The sequence below is a fragment of the Lagopus muta genome, chromosome 15, assembly GCF_023343835.1.
Source record: "Lagopus muta isolate bLagMut1 chromosome 15, bLagMut1 primary, whole genome shotgun sequence".
NCBI classification, from domain to species: Eukaryota; Metazoa; Chordata; class Aves; order Galliformes; family Phasianidae; genus Lagopus; species Lagopus muta.
The window spans coordinates 10,732,684-10,760,245 of NC_064447.1; the positions used below are offsets into that span (position 1 = coordinate 10,732,684).

Here is a 27,562-nt window from a genome sequence, read left to right on the forward strand (position 1 = left end):
TGTAAAGGATGCTCCTCATTCAAAATAATGAAAGCTAAAGTGTTCACCTTGCTGATGCTGATGGGTTTCCTGCTCCCATATAACACAACCCTATTTCTCTGTGACACTTTTTTACCTCGCTCTTTCTTTTCTTCTGCAGCACTTGTACACATTCCCCTCTATTTAAGCCCTAAGTATTCTGTCCCACAAAGCCATCTGTATGCTGACACACCAAAGGTTAAATAAAACCAAATTCTGACTAACATACCTCACGACACTGGCTTGCACCCGGTTAGCTCTGCAGAACACAACTTCGGCTGTACGTTGCAGGGCTCTCAAACAAGGGACTAACTTTGAAACTTCTCTTCAGCGATTCCATTTCCCACCCCCCTTTAAGTAAAACACCGCAAGATGGGATTCCCCGGGCACACACAGCGGGCGGCTCAGCCCCGCAGCCCAACGCACACCTCCAGCTCTTTGAGAGCTGCCCACAGCCCGGCAGGCCGTCCCAGACCGCAGTTCAGCCGCGCCGTCTCTTGCAGTCCCCTCCTCGGCCATTAACATCACCAGCCACAGAAATCTGCAAAGTCACTTGTTAGTACGAACTAGTTGGACGGCAACGGAGGGCAGCGGGAGGCTTCGGTTGGGCTCCTCGGCACTGCGTTCACACGGCCGGGCCGGGTTTGCCGCACACAGGTGGGACGGGCACGTCTGCCCTCATCGCGGCGGATTGCGGCGCTGCGCAGCGCGTGCCCCGAGCGCTCGCACCCCCGGCTCGCTCCTTATCCCCCCTCCGCGCCCTACGCCCTCTCAGTTCCTCCTCTCCCCCCCTCCCCCCCAACCCTCCAAGAATCCCATTTTGCAACCGGATGACCACCGATCTTCAAAGAAAAAGAAAAAGCAACCTATATTATATAGATGTATGTAAATAAACACCAGAAATGCCTCCCTCAACTCCCCCCCGCCTCTCTCAGCCATTGTGCCTCCTTCCCCCACTCCTCCCTGCGGCACAAAGCCCCGCCGCGGGCCGGGCCGTGCCCATCGCCCCGGGGCTCTCCCCTCCCCCCCCCCCCCCCCCTTTCCCCTCCCCTCCCCGCAGCCTCCGCCGTGTTCCGGGAAAAGGGCTCCGCACCTCCGGGGGGCGGCGGCGCTGCGGAACGGCCCCGGGAGGGGGAAGGCGGCGCAGGGCAGGTGGCGGCGCGCGGCCCCAGCGCCGTGCCCGCACCGAGCCGTGCCCGCACCGCGCCGTGCCCGCACCGCGAGGCACCCACGGCCGCCTCCTCCTCCCACCCCCGCGACCGCGTGCCGGGAACCGCGGGCCCGAGGAGAGGAAAGAAGAGGAGAGGAAGGGAGTGCAGGGGGGTTGGATGGGGCCGCCCCCGGTACCTTGCGCTTCCTGGTCTCGGCCGAACCGCTCCACACGAAGCACTGGTAAATGGCCCTCAGGTTCTGCTTCCAGTTCTCCACCTTGAAGCCGGTCACATGGCAGCACCCGGCCGCCGGCGGACTCATGTCAGACCCCCCCACATCAATCCTCTCGCCGACGGGCCGGGCCGGCGGGCAGCTTGCCGGCCCCTTCCCCCCCTCGGCGGCGGCGGCCGCGCGGGCGCGGGCACGGCACGGGGCGGCCGCGCGCCCCCCCCAGGCACCCCACCCTCCCTCCCTGCCGCCGCCACCGCCCTCAGGGGCTGCGGCCCCTCCTCACGCCGCCTCCCGCCGCCGCCTCCGTTCCCGCGGGCTGCCGGGCGGGCGGCAGGCACATAGAGCCCCCGGCTCCGAACAAAGCGCGGCGGTGGAGGCGGCGGGCGGGCAGCGCTCCCCTCCCTCTCTCCCTGCCTCGCACACAAAGATGGGGCTCTCTCTGAGGCGGAGGAGGAGGAGGAGGCGGCGGCTGAGAGCGGCCGCTGCCGCCCCCGGAGTGGCCGCCGCTCCCTTCTACCTCATAGAAGCGGAAGGGAAGGAAGGGGGGTGGGCCTGGAAGCGGCGGCGGCGGCCCCGGTGCGAACGGAGCGCGTGTGTGGGGAAGGGGCGAGTCTCCGCCCGCCGCCGCTCCCTCTCCCCAGCCGGCCGCCCGCTCGGCTCCTGTCTCTTTAAACCTCTCCCCCCCGCCTCCTTCGCCGTCTCCTTCCTCCTCCTCTTCTCTTCCCGCACTCCCCCCCTCCGCCCGCCGTGTGCGATGGTCCGAGCCGCTAACTCAACCCAGCCCGCCGGGCCCGGAGTGGGACAGACCAACGGTGAAGGGGCGGTAGGCGCACCCCCGCTCTGCCCCGCCGCCCGCGAGGAGGGAGCCGGAGAGGGAGGGAAGGAGCGCTGCGATTGGCTCGCTCGCCTGTCGCTCCGCCGCTGAAGTGCCCGTCTTTGGTGTCTCATTGGTTTATTTTCTTTTCTTCCCCTCCCCCCCTTCTCCCTCCACCCTTCCTCCCTAGCATTTCCCCCTGCCGGAAAGGGGCGGGAACGGCTCTGTAAATTGACAGGTCATCTGACCAACGGGAAGAAAGGGCGGCACGTTTGCGAAGAGTGCCTCGCAGCGACTGGCCGTCTCCGCCGTCACTCTCGCTCCAAGATGCGAGCGGATTGGCGGCGGCGGGCTGTGGGGCGGTCCCACCCAGCGACAGCCTGGGCTCTGGGTGCCGCGGTGCTGTCACATCCGCTGATCCCGGCCGCTTCGATCTTTTACCTCAGTGATTTCCTGAGGGGCGGCGGCAGCCGGGTCGCTGCCGGGGCAGAGCCGCCTCCCCGCCTGATAGAAGCCCTGCGCCCGGGAGCCTCAGCACGAGCTGAGGGTTGTCCGGCCGCAGCGGCCTGCGCTCAGCTGAGGCGGTTCGGGGGGCAGCGCTGGGTACAGCAGGCCGCGCCGCGCCGCGCTCCTATCGGGAGCTGCCGCTCTCTCCTGATGCGTCCACCGAGAAGCAACGAAAGCGCTCCATAAAGCACCCGGTCACTAGAACCGGTGTTGGTGCAACGTTTCCTATTAAAAAGCCCTAGGAGGAAATGAGAAAACCGTGAAAAACACTGGGATCCTTACACAGCTCTCGTGTGATACACATGCTGTGGAGTTGTGTAAGAGCGGAGTGAGGCAAGAGGAGGAGATGGGAATGGAGCACTGTGAGGAGAGCAGCTCTGTCACACCGGGCTCTTACACAACCCTGCGAGGCAGTGCTGTGGGGAAGGCAGCGCTTTTTTGTGCGCTCCTATCGACACCCTCTTTCAGGAGCTGTAACCTCGAGGTGTGCCAGGCAGATTTGTATCGGGTCCTCCTCACTATCCTGCTCTATTGCTTCAATGTGCAGAACTCGTGAGGAGAAGAAGCCATTGTGTCAAAAGAAATAGGCACAGAAACCCACCCCCTACCTTGTAGAGCCACCCAAACATCCCTCAGCGCAGAGGGAAGATAATCTTACAGCAAGCTGTATCTAAATGAATGGGAGAGGTAATTAACATCTTAACAGCACACAGTATTTATTCTAATGAATCTGAGTATCTTCCAATTAAACAAAACCCCCAATGTTACTACAGCCTAAACCCAAGTAGAGGGTTATTCTTATTCTGCAAGAACTTGCTATTACTGATCTTGGGCTTTTCTCCATGGCTAGCACATCAAAACAGGAGATAAAGATAAAAGAGAGAAATTCTGTCTGTGAAATTTAAGTCCATCTCTCCGAAGAAACAGGATATCAAAAAGATAATGGATGTGTTCAAAGCTTTGCAGATACCAAAGTTTTCGCTGAGATTTCTTTGCAGCTCTTTCTTGCAAAGTCATCATGTTTACTCTATGTAAGGTGCAGCAGCGTTTGTGTTATTCAGAAATAAAAATAATCACATCTTTATAAAGCATAATTCTTTCATTTTAAGAAGGGAGAACACCTGCAATTTGTTCTACTCACAAATAAATACTTCCTTTGGAACATACCATTTTTTCTCTCTGGACAGATCAGAAACAATTACAACAGTCAACCATTCCTGCTTCCTGAAGTTCCATGGCCCACCCCGAGGAGCTGCTGGGATTGGTGAAGCATTCTCAAAGATAACCCACAAGCACAAAATCCATCCTTAACCACAACTACTGTCATCTGAGGTTCTCCATCACATCCCAAAGGATGAACGTTGAAATTTTAAGATTGACTCCTAGGCACATTTCCACAGATAACAGACGATGCCTTTCAAACTTCAAGGTCCCCCCATAGTTTTTCTGGCATCTTGTTCTCCAGAAAGGGAAGGAGCTTTTTGAGCCAGAAATCTCATTTCAGTTTCACTCTGACAGCGAATCGCTTTGGTACCAAAGCAGAAATCCATTCTAAAATTACACAGAAAAAGAATGGCTCTTAATATTTTCTGAAGCCAATTCCTTACCAGGGGAGCCAAGCTCCAGAAGGTATCAGTGTCATCAAGCCCTTTGCTTTCCATCTGGTGAAGACACCAGAATCTTTCCTGTGAAGAATTAAAATTTCATACTCTACAAATACCTCCTGATTGTGGCAGCCCATACAGTGAAGGTGGCACGGCAACAAAGCACATCAGTTCCAAAATAGGAACAGAAAATAGTTACATTTAGTCATGTAGTAATTTGCTAAATCAGGGCCTGCTTGCTACATACACACACGAGAGTTTATAAGTTTGCTGTAGTTTAATTTACTCTTGGGCACGGCTTGGGAATGTTTCTAGAATAAAACCTTTTGGTGCAGCAGATAGCTTGGGAAAGGATTTGCCTCTGGGGGCAGAAAACCATTTCAATCCCTCCTGCATCTCTTGGAGGAATTTTTAATTTTAAAGCACTGATGATTATGCTAACTAGTGCTTACCCCCAAATGACAATGGAATATAAATGTTGATAGTAGCTAAAACATACTGCAAACGTGCAGCTAAGTCTTCCTCCAGAGAGTCATCTGTGTTACACGATAGCTCAGCTGGGAAGATGCAGTGTGCCTCCACATGGGGAAGAAAAGCGGCTGTATCCTCAATCCTTGCCATCCCAAGGTGGCACTTCCAGCATTAATCAATCACTGACCTCGCAGCAAAACAGATTTATATGGTCCCAGCTCCACCACCCTCTCTAAAACAAAGATTTTGTTTTCGGTCCAGTCCATTGGTAAAAGCATCTGCCACATTAGAGGCTTCCCCCTGCCTACATCTGAGCAGAGGGGGTGGAGCAGCTGCTTCAATCCACAACACTCAGTGGCAGCCAGTCCAGCTGCACGGGTCTGGCCAGAAGGATGCTTGTCAGTCCATGGAGCACAAAGAAAGGTGGATTTCAGTGGGCTGAGCTGACTTAACATTTCATAATCGACTCCTGAAAGTTTTCCCTTGGAATCACAGGCCCCTGTATTTCTAATTTAAACCTATTGACAATACACTTGCTTGTCTTCGTGATCTTTTGCAGATCTCTCCAAAGCAGTGCATGGAATTCCAAGGATTCATGCCCCTTAGGTAAAAAAAACAGTCCTAGAAAAACAGAATGCCTGCACTTATTTTTCTGAGGATCATTTCTTAGATTTCCCTTTGGCACCATCATGGGATGAAATCTTGGCCCCAGTGGAGTTCAACAGGAATTTTGCCACTGACTTACATGGAGCTAAAATGTCACCCCTGCTATTTGTCAAGTCAGCTACGTCCAGACAATCCTGTAACATCTGACTTCAACCAAACACACAGAAAAGTGCACTTCCTCAGTCTCTGAAGACAACACAGCATTGGCGATCTCATTAAAAAACAAGACATTTATTCCTGGCAAGCTGCTTTTAACAAGGAGGGGTCCATCCAGTGCAACCACCAGAACCATGTCTCAGTTCTGTACCATACAGCTATTGGCAGTAGCTCTCACCTTCCAGGAAGAATGCCCCAAGCACCCATTCACTTGTAAAAGTCACTGTGCTGTAAAACCTTTGTTTATCATATCAGCCCTCATCTGTGGTTTCCCCACAGACACAGGGGGGTTTTCACCCCACTCATCTCCTGTTTTCCAAGCCACTGCAAGGTCCATTCCTAGGTTAGATAGCAGCCATTCCATCTAAATCCCACTCAGCTTTTGTGATCAAAGGTAAGGCTGAAAGATAACTGATCACAGGAGGACAACTGATGTGAGCTACTTTCCCTCTCTAAAAACCCTGAGACAAGGGTTTTATTGCAAAATATCCAGGCCGGGTCAGCCACAAACGGGGTCCATCTTTGTTATGGCCATAAAAATAAAGCTATCACGTTATTTGACCAGAAGATACTTTCAAAGTCTATTCAAATGGGGAAAACCATCAGATGATGTCTGAGAGAGAGGAAACGTACGAAGAGAGGCTCTAGAAAGGGACTTGCACACTGCTGCTCCCCACCCCAAGTACTGGGGAGCTACCATGCTGCACACCTGTGTGAGAGCAGCTTCCTTCCATCTTCTTCTTCCCCTGGGAAACAAAACCAAAATCAGTCTCCACTACCTGATGAGCCTTAATTCTCAGCACTTAAATAATTAGCTTCTCAGATGTACAAAAACAACTCTCATTTTCTGGATTAGTGAAGGAAGCTGGGTTCCACTGAGCAAAGCTATTATGGAGCTGCTAATGCATGGTTTCATCGCCTGCCACTAAACACAGAGCAGTGTGGCTCTGGGGAGAGCAAGAACACAAGGAGAGCAGTGCTGCAGGGTTAAAGTGGAAGGCAGCAGGGGAAGCACTGGCAATAGAGGCAGTTGTGGTTTTATGGCAGGAGGAGTGCTGGCTTCGCTTGTGTGCCTGCAGAGTTTTATCTGGGTTTCAAACGATTACATAGAGCCCAAAAGAAGACCAAGCACAAGGAGATGATGTTTGCTTTAAACACAGACCCATTAAAGGCAGTTTCCCAAAGCAGGGTAACAGAGATGGAACCTGCTCAGAAGCTGAATCCTTTGGAAGCCATCTGGAACTTCTGCTCAGGTTCAGCAACTCCAGCAGCAGAGAATGGCAGAGCTTCAGTGCAGCCTTTCACAGCTGTAAGGCTACAGGGATACTGGCACACTCTTGCCCTCCATGCTCTTTTGACTTAGGAGTTCATGGGAAACTGACTGCAAAGAGTCAGTCTTTTTCCACGTCTCACCTGGCAGGTACAGACATATAAACTCTTCAGAACAAAATCTTACTTTATACCTCGGCACAGGAGTGGTGATTTCCTTTTTCATAACCGGATGGAGAAGGGGGTGAAAAAAAACATCAGAAAGAGCTGCTTTGCTTTGTTCTGGGAGACTTAAACGTAGGCCCTATTAGATGAACAATTCAACGCCATTAGGGCTGTTCCTTCTCCCTTCTGCTTAACTCTTTTGCTGCCCCACTCCAGACTTTAAGATCTGTTTCACTCAGGCATAACCAAAAGCCTACACTGAATCTCTGGTGTGGTACAGGGAAGGGGGAACAGAACAGAGATTGCATAGGAAATCAGGGCTTTTGAGCTTTAACTACAGCTATTCGACAAATGCAAAGTCATGCAACTTCTCACACACCAGGAGCTGGAAAAGCTGGAAACTGTTGATTTCATTGATTTCTTTACATTCTTCAGCATCAAAAATCCCTTCAGGACGTGTCAGTCATTCTCCCCTACTCATCAGTACACACAAATCAATGGATCAAAGTACCTGTAGTTCTGGATGTGGATTTGGGACTAAACACCTTCTGACAGTGAAATTCTTCCAACTGTAGCGTCAATAAGCCTTAAACTTCTCACATCTGTCACACCTTTCCAAACAAAATGAAACCACCCAACGCTTTTGACCATCCATAAGAAAAGCCTGAAATTGCAATGGAAAGCCTGGGTTAAAGAAGAAAATCTGGTGAAGACACACAGATGGGAGATTGGTGAGGAAATCAATGAAGCCATGATGGTTTATGCAGCAAAGTTTGTGCTAAACTGCTGTTCAGAGCCAGGCAGCAGGGGCATAAGGCACCTCAGACAGATGCTGCAGAACCTCAGCACCTCACCAAGAAAGAGTGGCTCTCTACAGGTGACTGTTTGAACTTAATCCTCTCTGAAAATGCAGAGATGCTGCTGCTGATGTCAGGGCTTGTTGGACCACTGACTTCTGAGGAGTTACAACCCCTGTAATTTAGCCAAAGCAATCAGGAAATAATTATGTACAGTGGAGAATTAAAAGACGGTAATTAAATTGTACAAATAAATAACTGGAGTAACTAAAAAAAGTCTACCCAAAGCCTCCTTTTGAGCAGTATTTAATGTAAATGAATCACTTAGTGGACAATACAACAATCATCTGTTCAGCTTCTATTCATTATCAAAAACAATACGGAAGGATTGGCAGGGAGCAGCCGTGTGCCAGAGGGAGCCCTTGAGGAAATACCACAGAATCTGGGCTGACTTTTGTCTGTTCTTCTATTGTTCCCTGACAATGCTTTGCTAATGAGTGTCCAACCACGTCATTTTGGTCACCACCTCCCCTCCTTATTTATTTATTTTGCCCAAACCAACTCAGTAGTAATACTGGCTTGTCCCAATGAGCTGAAATGCTTGTTCACGTTAGGGAGAGTTCCATCGTTAGGTGTGAGTTGTGCCGAGGCTGAGGAGCTGAGAATGCGTGGCCTCAGGCAGCCTGGAAAATCCCACAGTAAGCAGTCCACCAAAATCCTTTGATTTGGGCAAAACCCCATGAAAAGAAAAATCACGTACCTTTGAAATTTCAAATGCTTATTGAATTCAGCATTGTAGCTGTGTGCTCAATTCATCTTTCGTTGCTCGGTTTGAAATTATGCTAACTTCATTCTAGGAAATAAGCTGCTTTTCAATAGGGCGTACTTGAACCAATTGCACCCAACATTATCTTGGGCTATTTATCTGCTAGAGCCTGTAAGCTAACAGGAATCCTCATTCAGCATCTGGAGAGGCAAAGTACCCTGCAGCACTGCTGGTTCAACTCACCGACCACAGCAGAAGGAAACTCACTGAAGTGGTCCGAGATGAGAAAAAAGGGCAACAAAGATAAAGAGTGGGGCAGATAAGCAGGCTATGCTGCTGAGAAATAGGCATGTGGAACGGCACCCAGATCTGACTTCCCAAGGTTGTCTCTGAGGCCATGATGCACAGGGTTTGCTTTATTTTGTCTTAAATGAAATCTTAAGCTCTGCAGCAAATCTTCTGCAGCCAGTGTTGTGTTGGTTTGTTGGGGTTTTTTTTGCCAAATCCGGTGACGACGGTATGTGGGCTTCTAGTTAACACTACCTAAAATTTGAGATATAAATGCACACTTCATAAATTCCTGTTACTAGCTCAGTTTTCTACAGTGAAACAGACAGAGATGGCACCAAATTCCCTAAGGCTTACTCCTGCAAAGTCCCCAGCAAGCTGGCTGCGTCGCTCAGCCTGTAAGTGGGGAGCTTTACTCACTGCATGTATTCAGCACCCCACTGAATGGGGACTCAAGAGGACTGCAGCTGGCTCACCACGCGACCATTCGTGGTATTGCTGTCTCCAGCTTCCACCTGCCCTTCTGCTGGAGGTCAGTAAGGCCGAAGCAGAGGCTGTAAGATGAGTTGCACGACTTCTCTGTGGCCACCGCAGTCGGCTGCTCAGGATATTAACACAGCCAGCTGGCTGGCAGGCAAGATGGGAACGGCAGCACAAAGCCCAACCTGCCACTGCCAGCACTGGGCACAGACCAGTGGCGCTCAGCTCAAGGTGCACAACTCAGCACCTACAAGGCAGGGCTGCCATGCACAGTGTGGAAATGCATAGCTGCCAAGGGCTGCAGCAGGAATCCTGCATGTCACCCTTTGAATAAACATTCCTACCCCTGGACAGGGCTGGGAAGTGAGAACCACTGCTCAGCTTCTGGTAACAACAGCTCATCTCACAAGACCACTGTTACCATTTGTATTAATTGATGCTTTTCACAGAAATCTCTATTAAAAAAAATAAACAATCTCAAGGATCTTTTTGGAAGGAAATAGCCTGCTTATATTAACATACAGTACATTAAAGGTATCATCCTAGGTACCATCCCTACTGGGATACACTGAGAAGAAACCAGACTAATTGACTTACTTTGTTTAATAAACTTCCCCTGAAATATATGTATATATTTATAAAAAAAGCAACAGTATAATTCTGCTCCTCCTTGCTCTGGTAAAGAGGTTTTTTTTCCTGTTGTTAGTCCCTCGTGTGGTTGCTTAAGTCAGGTCTCACTGTAATTACATACCTCACAGCAGTGCAGGGAGACTTAATTAAGAGAGTCACTGTAGGTTCGCTGTCAGATACGACCCAGTCCTGTCGGGAAGGCGCTGGGATGTGGCTGCAGCAGGTATGTCCCAGCAGACAGCTGAAGTTTGCAGCGGGTTTTGCCATCCTCCTGCAGAAAGCAGCCCAGACACACCCAGCAGCCTGCATGCAAAACCCCTCGACTCCACCATCAGGGAGCCCGTGGTTTTCAAAATCCCTCTGTGCTCACCAGGAGACGCTCTGCCACACCGCAGGATTTCAGATTCCCTCCCCCCCCCCAAGCTTCAAAAAGTGTGACTCACCAGTTTCAAACGGTGACATTTCATTCCCAACCTATTCTGGGAGCAGCTGGCTTTGTAACACATGGGGATGTGGGGAGAAGGGAGGGAAGAGCCAGATTGAAAGAAGCAAAAAGCACTCATTCTCTCCCCCGCACAGGTATGTTGCTTCTCCATTCCAGAACCACACAATTTGGGACGTGCTGGCAAATTTCACTGGAGGAAAACAACACAACAAGCACATTGCAGAGAAAAATATCTGTACAAGCAGTGATGCAATTCGCTGTCAGTCAGGAAGGACTCTTCACATCCCATAGACGTGAGGAAGTGCACTGCCCCACTCCTCATGAGCTGAGCCCTGCAGTCCTCGATTGCTCCTTCAAGCAGACTGCGATACAGACCCAGGCTTTAGTCATCAACAGTACCTTACTAACGATGAACAAATGTACGTGCAGTGGGGAAGATGACAACAGGGGAATGACAGAGAAATCACTGTCAGCTCCTGGTCCCGAGAGCGGTTTTGTGTCACGCTCCTCTCATGCATAGCTTGTGTCCCTGCTGCAGGGACGTCACCACCGTAAGAACAACACGCAGCACGTGAGCACAGGGCTGCTGCAGGCTCTGGCCTTGCAGGCTTGCTGGCACACACACAGCACTGCTGTCACCGGTGCAGTGCCAGAGGCAGGAGCACAATCTCCGACCATAAATCCACAAACAGCCGCCCGGCGGCACAGCGGTGCTCCAACCCCATTCATTAACAGTTGTAAAATTCCACGGGGAGGGAGCTGGGCGTGATGCAACCCGATGGGAGCGGGGCGCAGGTCTGCAGCGTGCGGCTCAGCCGGGCACCGGCACTGCAGGGAGCACTGAGCACAGCGACCCAAGGCAGCTGCAGGAGGGGGGGGGGCCGGGGGGAGCTCCAGCAGCACAGTGTGATGACACGCAGCACCATGCGCCCCGCTGTGCCTCTCACTGCTCCTAACAGAGCCCTGTGCATGTCTGCGCAGGAAGTGTTTGATTACAATTCCATTCACCTCCTTTGCTGCCTTTTAGACCATGGAGGGCGCGTGGCTCCCTGCAGCAGCGTGGGACCTGGCGTGGGCAGATTCACTCCCGTTCTTTACCTGTGGAAGCCTGGCGGTGCTCATTCAGGGCAGAGGAGCTGGCTGGCTGCGTGGCGCTGGCATGCAGCAGCAATGACCTTGGCTAGGTAACTATCTACTGAATACAAAATAGATATAAAAACAGCAATTCCTTCTTTAAAAAAACCCAAACAAACAAAAAACCAAAACCAACCAATGTGCTGCTAAGGTAAGGAAAGGCTGTGGTTTGTTAAATAAATGCATCTGTCAGAGCTGGATTTTTTTTTTCCCCCAGCTTCCCTAAATGCCCTTCACCAGCAGAGAGGGGGAGGGGACCTGCTCTTTGAAGCCTTTTCCTTATGGGAATAGAAAACACGGAAAGAATTCAATTCTCTGCCACAGCCCGGCAGCACCGATCCGTGCGTCAAGAGCCCAAGCCCAGCCACAGCTGGCTGGTGGGAGCTGGGAGCAGCACTGCCAGATGAGCCTCACCCAACATCCAGCATCGTTAAGTGTCCCCCGTAGTGTTACAGCACAGAAAGAGCAGAGGGAGGAATGGAGACAGGGAACAGAAATAGAGCAATTCTGTGCGGAGCGCTGCAGTTATTCGTACCTTTGATCAAAAGCACCATCTAGTGAGAAAAGGGAGCACTGCAACTGACACTGCTCTGCTCAACGCCAAATGGAATGTGACTTTGGCCTGCTTGAAAACAAGTAGCACCATGCACTCTGCTGTGCCCGAGTGAACAAGAGAGCGTTCAGAAATTACTGTGCTCTGCGTAGTTATTTCTCCAGTGGAAATGTGTCCTCTTCTTCCCCTCTCCTCCCACCTGAGAACTCAGCCTCCCTAAAGCCAGCAAGGCGTGTGGCACTACAGGAAGAGAAAGATTTCCATGTTGCAATTCGAGAACTAAAGCAAAGTGAAGGTGGGTGAGCAGCCCAAGGTCGTGCAGGAAGCCAGAGGCAGATCCGGGAATAGAGAGCAGCAGCCCTGGATGCAGAGCAGTGCCTGAACAATAGCACAGCACTCGCCCTCTGCTGTCTTTAACTCTTTCCTACCTCACCAAAAAGCACAGCAAGGGCTGAGCAGGCACTCCTCTGCATGTGTGTTTGCTGCCTTGCAGGACCAGCCCTCAGACCTCACTGCTTGCACCACACCAAGACAAAGAGGGAAGGCGGCAGGGATCGACAGGGTTGGGTATCCTGAGGTCAGCAAGGCTGATATTTCTATACAGCAACCACAATTAGGACCTCTTCACGGGAACGGTACCTCAGCATTGCCATGTCTTCACTTCTGCATGTGACAAAACATCACGGTCTCCCTCAGAGGCATTCAGTTCAGTTCAAACGGTTGTGCTACGTTTTATGATTCTCAGTGCAGGAGGGGCAGATCTCAGTGCTCCCTCTTCCCCAGCATTTGGGTTGGCTGCAGAAGTCAGGAGTTTGCAGCACAACCACATAATGTATCTGTAGGCTCAGTAAGTACACTTTTTTCATAGCAAGCTTGGAAATGCTGCAGTGCAGTGCCTGGAAAAGGCAATAATTATGAATAACTGGAACCAAATCACACAGAAATGAACTTAAAAAAAATAAAGATTCAGGTGGTGCAAAAACCTGTAGGGCAGTGAGCCGAACTGGAGCAGAACTCTGCCAGAGAGGAGTGAGGGGCTACAGCCCAAAGCTCTCTGAAAGGAGCCCAGAGCCCAGGTCCCAAAGGTTCCAAATCAGAACTGTAACCTGAACAAAAAGCAAAGGGGCAAAAAACACAACCACCTTCTTGGGTCCACTGCCCAGAAGGGACACAGACATCTTAGGCTGGTTTTTAGGTGCGACCAAAACTCAATCTATGCAAACCGGGAGGGAAAGAGGAGACTGCTCCCTTACTGCAGAGGCTGTGACAAGAAAATCTTTCATTATGCCACAGCTCTTTGAACATTTACGTTTTCCAACCAAAGGCACTGTGAAATTGGGGGCTCTCAGTTCAAACTAGTTCATGGATGTTTTCCCCTGGAGGTTTTGTTCCCCTGTGGGGACTTCTGCACGGCTCTTTGCTGCTAGGGTAAGCATCCAGAGCTCCTCTCAAAAGAGAAGCTACACCCCGTGCCCCTTGAAAAATAGGTGACAAATAAGAGCCTGGAAGAACTAGAGCACAAAATTGTTGCCCTAGAGAATGGGGTTAAAAGGCTGAAGATTTGCACTCAGCGATGCCTGCAGCAAAGCAGATGTGACCGAACAAGTGCAAACAGCTCCTAGAGTTTGGAGATATTTTCCCTCAAAAAAAAGAGCTCCCACACTTCAGGAGGGCAACAATAGAACAGCAGGATGTTTGCTAAGGAAGCGTTAAAATGCTAAAAGGATTCCAGCCCTCTGCAGTTCTAGGCTGACACAGCGAGAAAGAGAAGAAAAGAGGAGACAATGAGTGCTAATAAAAACAACAGGCGTCGTTTTAAAAGACTACACCAACATTTAGCATTCAGGCGGCACGGTCTCCGGAACAAAAGCCCCAGGTTCAGGACAGACTCCTCTCTAATGTTCCTGAGAACAAAGGCACGTTGACACGAGTTACTCATCTCACCAATATGCAATTCGTGAATCAGCAGGTTTAAATCAAAGGTGAGCTCGTTGCTAATTACATAGATCAGGTTCATCTACTAAAACAGATCCCAATCAAAGCAACAAAATCAAGACTTATTCTAATGAATTTTCTTCTCTAATTGCAAATCTAGTCTGACTAACCCCTGCTGCATGACTCTCCACTCAACCACTGCAGGGCAGTTGCTTTCAATCAACTTCCCTAGCACCTGCCAGTCTGGTGACACTGACTATTACCTGCTAAAAGAAATGAGCTGGCAGATACCGGGTAAGTTAGCACTGTTTATCTCAGGGAAAGACGCCCAGGATTACCTGCCTTTGTCTCTGGATTGCCTCTATCAATTTGCATCACCACAAGGAACGGAAAGAAGCACCGGTTTGAAGGCAGGCACCCTTCCCGTGGTGCAGGAGGTCCTCACAGGGCTCGGTCCCTCAGGCCTTTGGTTCCCAAAGGCACGAGCAGAGTTGTGCTGTCCCCTGGCAGCACTCCATGGCCTGCTGACAGTGCCATCACTGAACGAGGACGCGTGAAGCTGTCATTCAGGTCCCACTTTGTCACCAAAACTGCCTGCGAGCATCCCTACAAAGAGCCCCAGGAGCTGCAGTTCTCTCTGCTGTCATGGGATGCTGCAGGAATTCAGCACCCACCATTCCTCGCTCACACACTGCACCATTTCTCCATTTTCAGTCTTCACACAGAGGGGTTAAAGAACGGAATTTAGATCCGTGTTATCAGCCAAGAACGTAGCAGCAGTGTGAGCTCACGAGGGACCATCTGCCCCGTTCAGGACATCCCCCTGACGCCCAGCTCAGCGTTCAGAACAGCCCCATCTCTCTGCCTTGAACCCAGGAGCAAACAGGCTCAACGGAGCCGTCCGTGGAGCCAGGTGGCGCTCACCTTCCCATTTTCACCCGTTTCCCCATCTCTGGCCTTCCCTGGCCCACGTGCGAGCAGTTTCGGCACATCCCAGTGACGGGGACAAGGACGGAACGGACAGAGCCCCGCGAGCAGCCCAGCGGGGCCGGAGGCGGAACGCTGCGCTGGGAGCGACGCTGCTCGACCGGACCGCACACAGGGGGGGACCCATTGGGCGAGCACCGTCCCTCCCGCGTTATCACTTCCGGGTCGCCTCTCAGAGGAGCGATCAGCCATTGGGCAGCCTACCAGAAATCCCGCCCCTCCTGAGGGCCGTACAACGCGCGCAGTACCGCGGCACTTCCGGCTGTGGCCATGGTGACGGGGGCTGCCAGGTACGCGCCGTGTCCTCACTCTTTCCCCGGGGCTCCTCCTGTCCCTCCAGCGGCCGGTCAACTCAGCTCCACAGGGCGAGCCGCGGGGCGACTCGGAGAGGTGGAAGCGGGGCTGCGTGGAAGCGGGGCTGCGTGGAAGCGGGGCTGCGTGGAAGCGGGGCTGCGTGGAAGCGGGGCTGCGTGGAAGCGGGGCTGCGTGGAAGCGGGGCTGCGTGGAAGCGGGGCTGCGTGGAAGCGGGGCTGCGTGGAAGCGGGGCTGCGTGGAAGCGGGGCTGCGTGGAAGCGGGGCTGCGTGGAAGCGGGGCTGCGTGGAAGCGGGGCTGCGTGGAAGCGGGGCTGCGTGGAAGCGGGGCTGCGTGGAAGCGGGGCTGCGTCAGCAGTGTGTGTGCCGGGATTTGGGAGTGGGAAAGAAGCCTCGAACCGAATCAAAGAGGCGGGAAGATTTGTGCCAGAACGATTCGTCAAATACACAGCGTGGCTCCTAGAAGCGTGTTTTACCTCTCTTTCTGTAACACTGAGCAAGGATGCTCTATAGATAACAATTTTACATCATCGTATTCATGACCACGTTCAGTTATCATTGAAACACAGATGATCTTCTACACTGTTTCAGGTAACAGCCCTCAGCACATCGAGGCTGTGCTGTTAGAAGTTAACCCTGACTATTGGAACACGAGTTCACCCACCTGGGCATTATTTGCCCCTTGGTGCCATCAGCTCAGAGCAGAGCTCACAGCTGCAGAGCCCTGCCTGCTCCGTGGCACTTCTACAGCTACTAATGCTGCTTCTGATAACTCCAGCTGGGTTCAAGCATTCTTCTTTCTCCTAAACCTCTTCTGCCCCCCACTTGAAGGAGTTCAGGCAGAGCAGTTCTATCCAGCACTTGGATTCCTTCTTAATATTTGTGTATTTTTGATGTGATTTTCTGTTCATGAGAGTAGAAGTGAGTACTGCAAGCATAGATTGGCATTCCATTAATTCAACCATTTGAATGAAGTCATTGTTTTTTCCTCTTTAGACTTGAGCTGAGGTTTCTGAAACTTGTTCTACCATTTATGGGGATCTTTTGCATCAGATAAATTGTCAGCACTGTTTATGTTTAATCACTGATTTTCTTTTTTCTTTTTCCCCCTATCCTAAACATCTAAGTTTGATTTTAGCTTTTTTCTGAAGTAGTCAGGTCACTGAAGATGTTTGAGCAACGCAAGTAATTTTCACTTCTCTTGGCTTTAAAAAGATTTAGCAAGTTTGGTCAGTGGGACAAAACACCCATTTCTCTCATAAATACCTGGTTCTGATGCACCGCACTGTGTGATACAAAACTCCTCTGTATGCTCACTTCAGCTCAAAGGTCTCAAGAATTCTCAGGAAAGAAAAAAAAAAACCTTTTTCCTTTAACTAGCATAGCAGCCATTTTACAGCATACACTATTGCAGTGCCATAATGGGATGATGATAATAACAAGGTGGCAGAGCCTTCACCTACAGCAAACAAGAGCAGGCCCAAATACAACAACCACAGGTACAGAAACAAAGAAAAAGATCTACTTACCTTTAGAAAATCTCATGTAGCAGGAATCTCCAGTAAGAGATGCTCTTATCTTCACTGCCACCCCTTAAATGAGGTTTGGGACGGGGTGGATCCTGGCTCTACCCTTGCAGTCACTCAGATGCATTGCACACACCTGAGCTCCCCTGGGTTGGCCCTGCCTTCCCACCAGGTGCTCAGTCACTGCTTCAGGCCCTGCCTCAGCATTGCCACAGCTATAAAATCAGAGTGCCTTCAAACTGATTCAAGTAAGAGTTACTTTTTTTTTTTTCTTTTTTTCTTTTTTTTTTTTTTTGGGGGGGGTGCCTAAAGAATATTTAGTGGATGCTCTGAAGTCAGCACTGGAGATTATTTAATACTAGAAATAATCAGATGTTCATCAAAAGTTTTACCTTTTCAACACAGCTCTGTTTCTTTCACGTATGGGTTAAGTTACCCCCAGGTTTCAAAGGTCACAGAGCATACTCCTGAGGCTTGTTTTTAGAGGCTGTGCCTGCATTGGGCAGAGCACACTTGCTTGGACTGCTGCCATTTTGTAATTGAAGTCAGATCTGTCCTGTGAAAAGACCAGAAGGAGACACCACCTCATAGAGGCTCTGGCAAGTGAGGCCCCTTCAAAGGTACGATATTGTGCTTTCTTCAGACTAAAGTGGGTCAGCCGTGGCTTAAAGCTGCTGTGATTCTGGATGAGTTCTTAGGAAAAATGATTTCTTTTTTTCCCTTCCTTTCCTGAGCTCCCTTTAAATGACACCTTTTGATTTCTGAAAATAGCCTCCCAGTTGCTGCCATTTGTCACAATGTGATTCTAGGTGGCCAAAACTGAAGGAGAATAGATCTTGTTTAAGGAAACTATCAGGGTTTTGATATATATATATATTTTTATTAGAACTTGTTTTCACCTTTGCTGCCTTTAGTGCACTTCTGACATTACTGACCTCCTTTTTTCCTCTGAAATCCTCCTAGCTTTTACAGGATAACACTCAGCTTTTGTTTTAAGGGGAATGTTTTTCTTAACAGATGTATGTGCTTTATTTTACATGAAGCCTTTCCAACAGTTTCCAGTCATCTGTATTTGGTTTTCCATTATCAGGGATATTTTTTCTGCTCTCTAACAATCTGTAAGTTCCAATCCTGTGTCTTGGGATGAAGAACTGAGAATTTCAGGAGTTCATTTGAACCAACAATGAGTAGCAGCTTCTCTCCTGCAGATAACTTGATATCATTCTTAATGGCAGTATTTGTAAATAACAGATCCTTGCTTTTGTTCAATGCAAATAGCCAAACTTTTGAACTGTTACCTGAGAGCAAAGGAAAACCTGTTGCTTTGGTTTGAAGTGTTGAAGGAATTCTTTATTCTTTACCAAGCAGTTCAGCTGTAGGTTCTCCTCTTTCTTTTCTCCTTTTAGCTTGACTGAGCTTTATTTGTTCTGGGGCTCTTTTATGGAGCTGTTTGAGCACCTTCCATGACAGATACCTACAGCTGTATGACCTAATTAAGATCTACCTTTGATTAGCTGTTCCTTCTCACTCCTGCTCTTCATCCAGTCTTCCTCATCCTCTGCTTCCCTTCCCTTTGCACACAGGGAGTGATGTTGTTTCAAACCACAGAACTGGGTTGTAGCTGCCGATTTGCTGCAACCTTCAGGCAGAGATTGGCAAATCTGCCCCATTCCTGTGTGTGATGTGAATAAAAGAAGAGGAAGAAAAGCAGTAAAAGACTTACAAAGATTTTCAAACAGAGAAGATTAAATGCAGACCTTTTCTGTTCAGAAAGGAGATGAATAATAAACAGTATGAGTAAGGAATAAGGCAGGCAGAACTGATTCACACTGATGAGTGATGGATGCCACATCACCAAAATGCAGTTGGCTTTTAGCTGGGGGCACGGGGGTCCTTTTCCACCAGCCCCTGTGACAGAGTTGGTGTGAATTCAGTCTGCACTTTGCCAAAGAACAGGAAGGAACCACGCTGAAATCAAACATGGGAGCCTCTCTCACCTCCTGCTGTGGTTCAGTGAGGACAAGAGTCAGAAAAGCTCCTGGTCAGCTTCTCGTCTGCTCTGTGCTGCTGTCTGCATTTTGCCAAAATCTGAAGCAGTGTTGGTCAGGGCCAGGTTTCTAAATGTGCCAGTTTCAGTTGGGCTTCGTAAAGGAATTGCCACCCTTCCTGTCAGCTCCTGCTTTGGAAATAATTAAAGGTCTTAAAAGGGAGCTGAATGTTTTTGACTCCAGGATGGCCCTGTAGGGCACACTGGTCAATGTCAGCACCTGCTGTCCCTGCCCACCTCTTGCCTTCTGAATCTCAAGAGACCCTTCAGAGCAAAAAAGGACAATTTGAAGAGGCAGCTGCTTTAAATGCTTTAAGCAGCACCTCCTGCTTATCCAGCCTAAAGAAGGGCAGTGACCTTATGTCTTAACAGCTCTTTTCCGAGGATTATTTTGTGCACTCTTCTCATTTTAAATCTGCCTTCTCCTGTAAATCAATACAAAATAGCCACAGTGCATGCACATTGAACACCAAGAGGTGAAGAAATAAGATGCTGAACAGCTGGGTGATGTGCTTGTGCACTGCCTTTCAGTGGGATGAATTTCATCCCCCTTCTGGGTTTCTGATTTCCACTTTGGGCACATCCCTGTGCCCAAGGGAGCCCACGGCCTGGATATCTGCACTGTTACACAGTGAAGTGCTTTGTAGAGATGCCTGAGTTAGCTCGGGAGTGGGAAGCTGCATAGTAGCATGAGAGAAGCTGTGTACTAGTTTGATGGTTTTTGTTTTAGACCTCATCATGCCTGTTTAGAGCTAGCTTAGCTATCTTTCTTATTTTACACTGCTCTAGCTATTCCTCTGGAAATACTTGATGGTTCCTTACTGGTTCAGCAACGTAGCTTTCTTTATAACAGTCAGAAGCATGCAGAGATATATCCCAGCCCTGGAGAGCTTTAAATCTGAGTACACAGTTGTACAAGGAAGGAATTCAGGGCAAAACAGAAAAGCCTGTGGAAACAGCATCTGTGGATCCAGGTTTGTTGCATGACAAGGTCCAACTTACAGGATCCAACAGCTGAAAGACCATAAGCCAGCTGAAAGACCCTTGTAATGGAAGTGAACACATGTTCATATTTGTATTGCTGTAATTGGGTACTGATGTGATCTTCTGAAAGTGAGTGAAATGGGATCCTGGGCTCCATCAGGAGAGGGGTGGCCAGCAGGGACAGGGAGGTGATTGTCCCTCTCTACTCGGCTCTTGTGAGACCCCATCTGGAGTACTGTGTGCAGGTGTGGAGCCCTCAGTACAAGAAAGACATTGAGATTTTGGAAAGGGTCCAGAGGAGGGCGACTAAGATGATCAGGGGGCTGGAGCACCTCCCCTATGAGGACAGGCTGAGGGAGTTGGGCTTGTTCAGCCTGGAGAAGGCTGCGGGGTGACCTCATTGCAGCCTATCAATACCTGAAGGGAACCTACACCCAGGAGGGGAGTAAACTCTTCAAAAGGGCTGACAACAGCAGGACTAGGGGAAATGGTTTTAAGTTGAAGGAGGGAAGATTTAGGTTGGATGTTAGGGGGAAGTTCTTTACTAGGAGAGTGGTTAGGCCCTGGAACGGGCTGCCCAGGGAGGTTGTGGATGCCCCGTCCTTGGACGTGTTTAAGGCCAGGTTGGACGGGGTCCTGGGCAACCTGATCTGAATATGTATGTTGGTGGCCCTGCTAGGCAGGGGGGTTGGAACTACATGATCCTTGGGGTCCCTTCCAACCCGGGTGATTCTGTGATTCTGTGTGAAAGTCTAGACTCTAGGCCATGCATCCAACCTGCTTGTTTTATGTTTTAATAAAAGGAATATTTTAAAAAGGTTGTGTTACTTACATACATTAACTACGTTACCTACTTCATGCAATTCCTCTTCCCTCAGTGCAGCCCAGGCAAACCATTGGACAGCCATGCTCAAGATGCAGGGCTGAGGAAATTAGTTGAAAACGAATGGGATTTGGTTTATTGGTGGTGTGAGGCAGGGCTAGGTGAAAGCATTCCCTAGTTTTCGAGCCTCTGCTAATTCTCTTATTGGTAAAACAGTCCGTTTCCTTCACCTAGGAAGGCTGTTCAGAAAGGAAGACTCATGGACCTCACATCCACTGTCATCATCCCGCTGCTTTTCGGCAGCCTGGGGATCTTCTCCCTTTTCCGGCTGCTGCAGTGGATGCGGATGCGCGCTTACCTCCGAGGAGCAGTGGTGGTGGTCACAGGGGCCACCTCTGGCCTGGGGAAAGGTAGGTATGGACAGCAGGGTGCCAAAGGGACAGGGAGCTGTGGGAGGGTCCTGCTGGAATAGAGCAGCACTGAGTTCCTTTAGTTTTGATCTTAGAGGTGGAGCTTGTAGAGGAAAAATCCTGACCACGCTGCATAAAGCAGAACCATCAAAGTAAGAAGTGAGCTGTGCCTCTTTGTGCCATCCAGAGGCCTTTTCTGTATATCTTGAAAAAGCCAAGAAGTCAGACTGTTTCTCTAAATCTTCCCAGGAATTACCATTCTGCACTTGCTGTTGCATTTTGGGATTCCCTGTCATCTTTTTCCCTCATCCCCAAGTTAATGCACCTTTTCTCTTCTGGTATAAATCCATCTACTTAATTTAAAAACTCTTGGCAATATTAATTCAACCTTTTTCCAAATAACCCCCCCCCCTTTTTTTTTCCTCCAAATCAAACACTTTTTTTCTGTGTGAGTGGATACATTTCTAACTCTGCTTTAATTTAAATAGAATAATTGCTTTAAAAAGCTTCTTGAAGGGAAGAAAGCACTCTGCTATCAAGGCCTTTCATTAGGATGAGTACACCTAGAGAACAAGCAGAGCTTGAATTGAAGCTGCATTTGCTTGTGAGTTTGTCCTTAAGGACAAAGGTGTAACTGAATGGCGAGGAGATGGAATTGATTTCTCTGCCTGTCAGAACCAAAAGGCTGAGAGCAGAAAGATGATTTTTATTTCTCATCCAAATAGCTGGTATCCCAAGGCAGTACCTCAAGGGAGACCTTCCAGCTGTGATATGCTGTACAGATGAAGTGTTGCTGGCTGTTCCTTTCCACTCTTCTCCTCAGGAATAACAAACCACTGCCCTTGACCCTTGCAAGCTAAAGGGTTTCAGCCTACGAGATGTCACGTGGATCTGCTGTTTGTCTCTGGCATTCAGATGCCCACTTTTTCTCTTTTTCTTGTTTCTTCCAAAGAATGTGCAAAGGCCTTCCATGCAGCTGGCTCCAGGCTGGTGCTCTGCGGCAGAGACAGTGAGAAACTCAAAGACCTGGCACAGGAACTTTCTGCCATGACCGATCACCGAAAGAACGTAAGCGCGTGAGGAGGAAAGGCTCGCTGTCCCACGCAGCTGGGATTGGTATCTGTGCTAGCACAGAAGTTAGAATTGCTCGTGTGCTGTTCTGTTGAGCAATAGGTTGTGGTTGGGGAGAGATATTGCTATAGGAGTGCTTTGAGCTGACATGTCTGAGTTTGCAGAAAGCCTACACAAATAAGCCAGCTGAAAGACCCTTGTCTTGTAACAGAAGCGAACACACGAAGTGAGCAGAGTCCCCCAGCCCCACTGCATCTATACACTATGATGTCACTTCTCAAGGTTTGCTGTGTCTTTGCTCTTGTTTCTGAAGTCTAGCTCTGCTGGCTGTGGATAAGAAAGATACTGCTGGCTTCTGAAGTAAGCAGGAATTGCATTTTTTTACTGCATTAGGTACAGTTTCTTAGGTAACGCAACAACAAACTGTGCACCTGAGGAAATCTCACTTGCCCTTTTCCTCTGTCTGGTGTGAGGAACAGGCCAGGAGAGCAGCAAAAGACCAGAGTACAAGCTGCTTCTGTCATGTATTCCTGTGCAGTACCCAGCACACTGATTGAAGGAGGCTTGGACAGCCTTCTCTCTGAGTCATGAATGTGAGCACACGTAGCACGCCCTCAATGGTCTCCTGGCTGACTTTTGTTTTTCAGATGCACAAACCTCACACTGTGGTGTTTGACCTCTCGGACACTAAAACCATTCTAAGTGCTGCTGTAGAGATTCTGAAGTACCTGGGCCATGTGGACATACTGATCAACAATGCAGGCATCAGTTACCGAGGCACAATTGTAGAGACAGGTCTGGATGTGGACAAGAAAGTGATGGAAACCAATTATTTTGGTCCTATAGCCCTCACCAAAGGTACCTGTCATTCACATTGTAGGGGCACAGTGGCTTGTACCTTATGAAAGCAAACACAATTAAGAACAGCTTAACTGCTAATTGTATTTGGTGGAATACAGTATGAGAGGAGGAGAGTTTTGTTCTATGGGCACGTATGATGTTGATATGTGGGTATGACTGTATGGGAGGTACAGGATTAGAGATGATACCTTGCTTAAAACACCTCCTGACTTGAGTCTGGAAGGAACTTTGGCTGGTCTGTCTGCTCTGATGAAATCCTGAAGGAATGGAGTTTGGGTTCAAGGTGAGGCTGTGAGCTTTCCTAGAAGGCTTCCCTGGTTGTATAGAAGGTTCAACCTGGAGGGTGTCAGCTGTAAGAACTCTAAAGATGCGCTGGTGGCAGGAGAGAGCAAGTTCTCTTCACCATAGCAACTGTAAGGCCTTTGTGCAACCTCATTGGCAACGAGTCACCTAATAATGGGAATGCCCCAGTTTCAGTTACAAGTATCCCAAGCACCATGCCTTGCCCAACCCCTACCCTGAACGAGGATCTTGTCATGCACTCACTGAGGCTTCTCTGAAGCACTGCTCTGAAAGCATACACTCTCAAAGGCAATAATGGTCAGACTGTTACTCTTTTTTGTCTCTTGCCAGCACTTCTCCCTTCCATGATCAAGAGGAGACAGGGCCATATTGTGGCCATCAGCAGTGTTCAAGGCAAAATAAGCATTCCTTTCAGATCAGCATGTAAGTACCTCCACAGAAGATGGGAAAGGCGTGTTTGGGGCACCAGGCTGAATGAAAGATTGCACATTTAGTTCTCCATGCAGCTGGCTGTGTGCAGGGAAGGCAGGGCTGTGAATCTGTGTGGTGACCACACTAAGAAACCTGTGGCAGCTGTTGAGGAAGGCACACACAGATACAAAGCCCTGTTTTGAAGATGGGAGAGGAGAATAAGGAATGTGACTTTTTTCCTTAGAATTTTAGTCTTGCAAACTGTTTCATATTCCTACCTTAATATTTGGGAGTCCTGTATATTTTCTGTTTTTCTATCCCTTGGGAGTAGTTTGCTAATTTTATTGCATTTTTGCCTTGTTGTCTGATTAATTTCCTATAAAAAAGTAAGAATTTTTTGGCTTACGTTATGAAGTGCCGTGGTACAATTGATAGCAAAAGGAAAACCTAAACAGTTACCTGGGACCCAGAAAGATCTGCACACTAAATCAGATATGATTTAGTGAACAACATTGAACAACATTGGTGAGATTACTGGAAAAAGTCTTGGAAAAGATAGAGGATCTAAGAAAACAGTATTTGGCATAAAAGCATCTGTAAATCATTGAAAATAAACAGGAAGAAGAAAACATGCAGTGGAGGTGGTATGCATGTGGTAGAGCATGGTGTTGAGTGAAGGAGAGCTTGGAATGTCTGGCCATCATGGCTTGCAGATGATGTGGGGATGATTGCAGCAAGATGTGTGTTCTGAAGAGCTTCCAGAATGCTGCACACTGACCAGAGCCGTGTGGCTCAAGCTGCATGAAGCTCAGCTTTGCTTACAGGTCCTCAGAGCGTGTACTGAGCTGTGTGCTGCTGCTGTCATCCCTGAACCATGCTGAGGTGATGGCTGTCACAGCAGTGTCAACCAAGTGCACGTGGAAAGCAAGCAGGCAAAAGGAGTAGTTCATGCATTGAACAGGGAAATCCTACCCTAGGGCACGCTATGTGCTGTGTGATCAGGTGTGCAGCCAAGTTCTGAAGTCCTTAATGCTTAGTGCACACAGGGCATCGTGTTCCCTCAGCCTCAGTCAGTCTTATCCAGTGCCTCCCAAGACAGCCTTCATGTTTCTTCTATCGTGAGTGGGAGGCCCCCACTTGGGTTCACTCTGTAGTGGCTTTGGCATGGCTGTGAGATATTAAGTTCAGAATTCTAGCCAGTTTCCAACTTCAGTATTTACATTTTGCCTACCTGAATTGCCTCTTAATTCCACTGCCTCTTGCTGCCATTCACTAAGAACAATCAAAAGCTAGCAGACAGTTGCTGAGTTCTTGCTGAGAGGTGGCTGCATTCTGGTGAAAAGCCCACTTGGGGATAAACTGTTCTCCAGCTCTGCTCTTAGTGCATAGCCTTTGTCCTGTTTTTCAGATGCTGCCTCTAAGCATGCTACCCAGGCCTTCTTTGATTGCCTGCGAGCAGAGGTTGAGCAGTATGACATTGATGTGACAGTTATAAGCCCTGGATACATCCAAACAAACCTTTCTCTCAATGCTGTCACAGCAGATGGATCTCGCTATGGAGGTGAGATATGGTTTTGTGTCCTATACCTAACACATTTCTACCTCACTGAGTTACTCCAAAAGATGCTTGCAACATATGGCCTCTGGTGGAGAGATAAGTTAGCCCTGAAGCATCAAAAGAAACCTTTGGATCTAGCCTTCCTAATCAGCAACCACTGTGGGGTCACTGAGTTTAAGGTAATTTTATAGGGCAGATCAATCTAAGCATTGTCTTTGAAAGACTCTGCCATTGTTCCTGAAGCTTGAGATTTCAGTGCATTTGGAATCAGCAGTCAGAAAGAGAAGGACGTATTGGAGCTCTTGGCTCCAGGCTTTAATTGTGAGACAGGCCACAAGGCTTGTGTTCTGCAGCCTGGGTATTGGAAGGAGCACGCATTCATTTCTAGCTCAGCCATGCTTTATACCTGCCTGTGTAAAAACCAAGAAGTAGGACAGCAACCATGTGCAGCTACAGCGTTCCTTGGAAGGGTGTTTAAGTGTGGGCTTACCTTCCAGTGTTGATGCTTACTTGGCTTTGCTTTGGCAGTTATGGACAAGAACACTGCTGAAGGCCAGACAGCTGCAGAGGTCGCTCAGGTGGTTCTCTATGCAGTGGGGCAGAAGAAGAAGGAAGTCCTCGTGGCTGGCCTAAAGCCCTCCCTGGCTGTATACCTACGAAACCTCTTTCCCAGGCTTTTCTTCAACTTAATGGCAACTAGAGCAAAAAAGGAGAGAAAAACAAAGGACTCTTAGAGCTCAGCTCATTCGAGCAGTAACTGTAGGGAGAGAGTAACGTCCTGCAGTTTGGCTGGGACATCAGTGGAAGTGCTCCTGTGGGAAAAACCTTTCTCTAAATGCTGCAACTTACCATTGCATGGAGAGTGAGAAGCAGTGTCCCCCACGACAGGGCAGGCCCACGTGCCAGATTACAGCACCTGAACCTCCCTGAAGAAGGGTGCTTGGAACAAAGTGTGGGAGCTGAAGCTGCAAGAGAGGGTAACTGTAGGTATGTACACACTTCACAGCAGGAGAAGCCCATGTGCTGAAAGACACTTTACCTCACCTCAGGCACGCTCAGCTTTACTGGCCTGCTACAACTAAAACCCACTTGGTTTGCCTTCATGCCCCCTGTGGCCTCTGTGAAATACAGTCCCCAGCTGAGAGCTTGCATGATCAGTGTCTCCTTCCCACTCCTTCCAATCTCATCCAAAACGCATTGCTTGCAGTGGAAAACTTCTGAGCCTCTACTTGTTCATGTGCCAAACCATCTGATATGTTAAGCTAAAGCTAAGTCCAGTGCCATTTTTAAAAAGTAACTCATGTAGAATGCAGGTTTTATTTGGAAATGATGTTATCTGTCTGATTGGTACCTTACCAAGGTGTGGGGCTGTGACACTGTGCCACCTGGCACCACGGTGTTAATGCAACACAGGTTAATGCAGGAGTAGCACCAGACAGATAAAAAATAGCAGGGCAGCTATTAGCTGATAGACACCTGGTCCTCCTGCTGGCCTAGAGCACAGAGCAGGGGTGATTCTTTAGCTGCCAGGCACACCATATTCCTGGCAAGCAGAAAGGATCTGTGTGTAGGGTGGATGACACAGGTAACAGACCCTTAGTTCTCACCTGACTTAAACCAGTCCCAGGTGCCAGTTAGGATCACATCCAGGGAGAGGAGGAGAGCTGCTTGCACAGACAGCACAGGTTACAAGGAGTTCTTCAGCCTGAAGGAATGCCATCCTCCATTCTTCACCCCTTTGCATTTCCACACTGCATACAACTTGTTCCTCCTCCCAGAGAAGGTGTATCCTGCCCTGTGTGATCCCAGCAACACTGGGAAAAATAAATGGCTGCACTGGGATGGTTCAGAAGACAGAAATATATAAATTGAAAGAAAGCTTATGAGGTCCAGACCCCTGCTGCCACCTCCATGCACTTAGCAGCACTCTCCCAGTGTACTGCCTTGTATGTCCTGCCTGTGAGTGTGTATCTGATGACAAATAAATTACGTTGCCATAAACTGCATCCTGTATTCTGTTTCAGCTCCTCACTTCAGGGGTAACTTTGGAGGAAGGGAAAGCATTAAAGAACAGCTTGAAGAACAAAGAACAAAACAACGTACTTCATCCCAGCCCTCTTTTCTATCACCTGCTAGTTTACAGTAGGCAGTGTAAATCCACAGAGGATTAGTGAAGTTAGAAGTCTGA

At 49.1% G+C, this 27,562-nt stretch overlaps 2 protein-coding genes and 1 long non-coding RNA gene across 14 annotated transcripts in view; 1 reads left to right on the plus strand and 2 right to left on the minus strand.

The window, feature by feature from the left end:
- USP22 (ubiquitin specific peptidase 22) overlaps positions 1-1,589 on the minus strand; it is an 87,230-nt gene extending 85,641 nt beyond the window's left edge. The window contains exon 1 of one of the 2 annotated variants that reach the window (XM_048961987.1): positions 1,366-1,589. In XM_048961987.1, the coding sequence (XP_048817944.1) occupies positions 1,366-1,491 (126 nt within the window). In that variant the 5' untranslated portion in view covers positions 1,492-1,589. The remainder of the gene's footprint in view (positions 1-1,365) is intronic. The other variant, XM_048961986.1, reaches the window with a different exon arrangement.
- Positions 1,590-3,288: 1,699 nt separating this feature from the next.
- On the minus strand, positions 3,289-12,573 carry LOC125700814 (uncharacterized). Of its 6 annotated transcripts, none has more exons than XR_007380064.1 (4): positions 11,558-12,573; positions 10,136-10,649; positions 7,565-7,717; positions 3,289-7,032 (listed from the first exon to the last, which is right to left on the minus strand). It is a non-coding gene; the product is annotated as an uncharacterized LOC125700814 (long non-coding RNA). The 6 variants fall into 6 exon arrangements; XR_007380061.1 differs by having other exon boundaries at positions 11,468-12,573; XR_007380065.1 differs by having other exon boundaries at positions 10,136-10,285; positions 10,458-12,573.
- Positions 12,574-15,261: 2,688 nt separating this feature from the next.
- DHRS7B (dehydrogenase/reductase 7B) lies at positions 15,262-27,348 on the plus strand. 6 transcript variants are annotated; one of them, XM_048961994.1, is made up of 7 exons: positions 15,262-15,358; positions 20,995-21,170; positions 22,123-22,238; positions 22,889-23,099; positions 23,736-23,828; positions 25,225-25,377; positions 25,903-27,347. In XM_048961994.1, the coding sequence occupies exons 1-7, from the start codon at positions 15,339-15,341 to the stop codon at positions 26,106-26,108; spliced, it is 975 nt and encodes a 324-aa protein (XP_048817951.1). In that variant the 5' UTR covers positions 15,262-15,338; the 3' UTR covers positions 26,109-27,347. The 6 variants fall into 6 exon arrangements, with proteins under 6 accessions (XP_048817951.1, XP_048817956.1, XP_048817954.1 ...); XM_048961999.1 differs by having other exon boundaries at positions 15,295-15,358; positions 20,999-21,170; positions 25,903-27,348; XM_048961997.1 differs by lacking the exon at positions 15,262-15,358 and adding an exon at positions 15,376-15,458.
- The last annotated feature ends 214 nt before the right edge of the window (positions 27,349-27,562 follow it).

Excerpts from the sequence above, each read along its gene's own strand:
- DHRS7B (XM_048961994.1), top strand. The coding sequence starts at position 15,339 with ATGGTGACGGGGGCTGCCAG. Across the intron at positions 21,171-22,122 it reads CACCTCTGGCCTGGGGAAAG|AATGTGCAAAGGCCTTCCAT; the intron begins GTAGGTATGGAC and ends TTTCTTCCAAAG. Across the intron at positions 22,239-22,888 it reads TGACCGATCACCGAAAGAAC|ATGCACAAACCTCACACTGT; the intron begins GTAAGCGCGTGA and ends TTTGTTTTTCAG.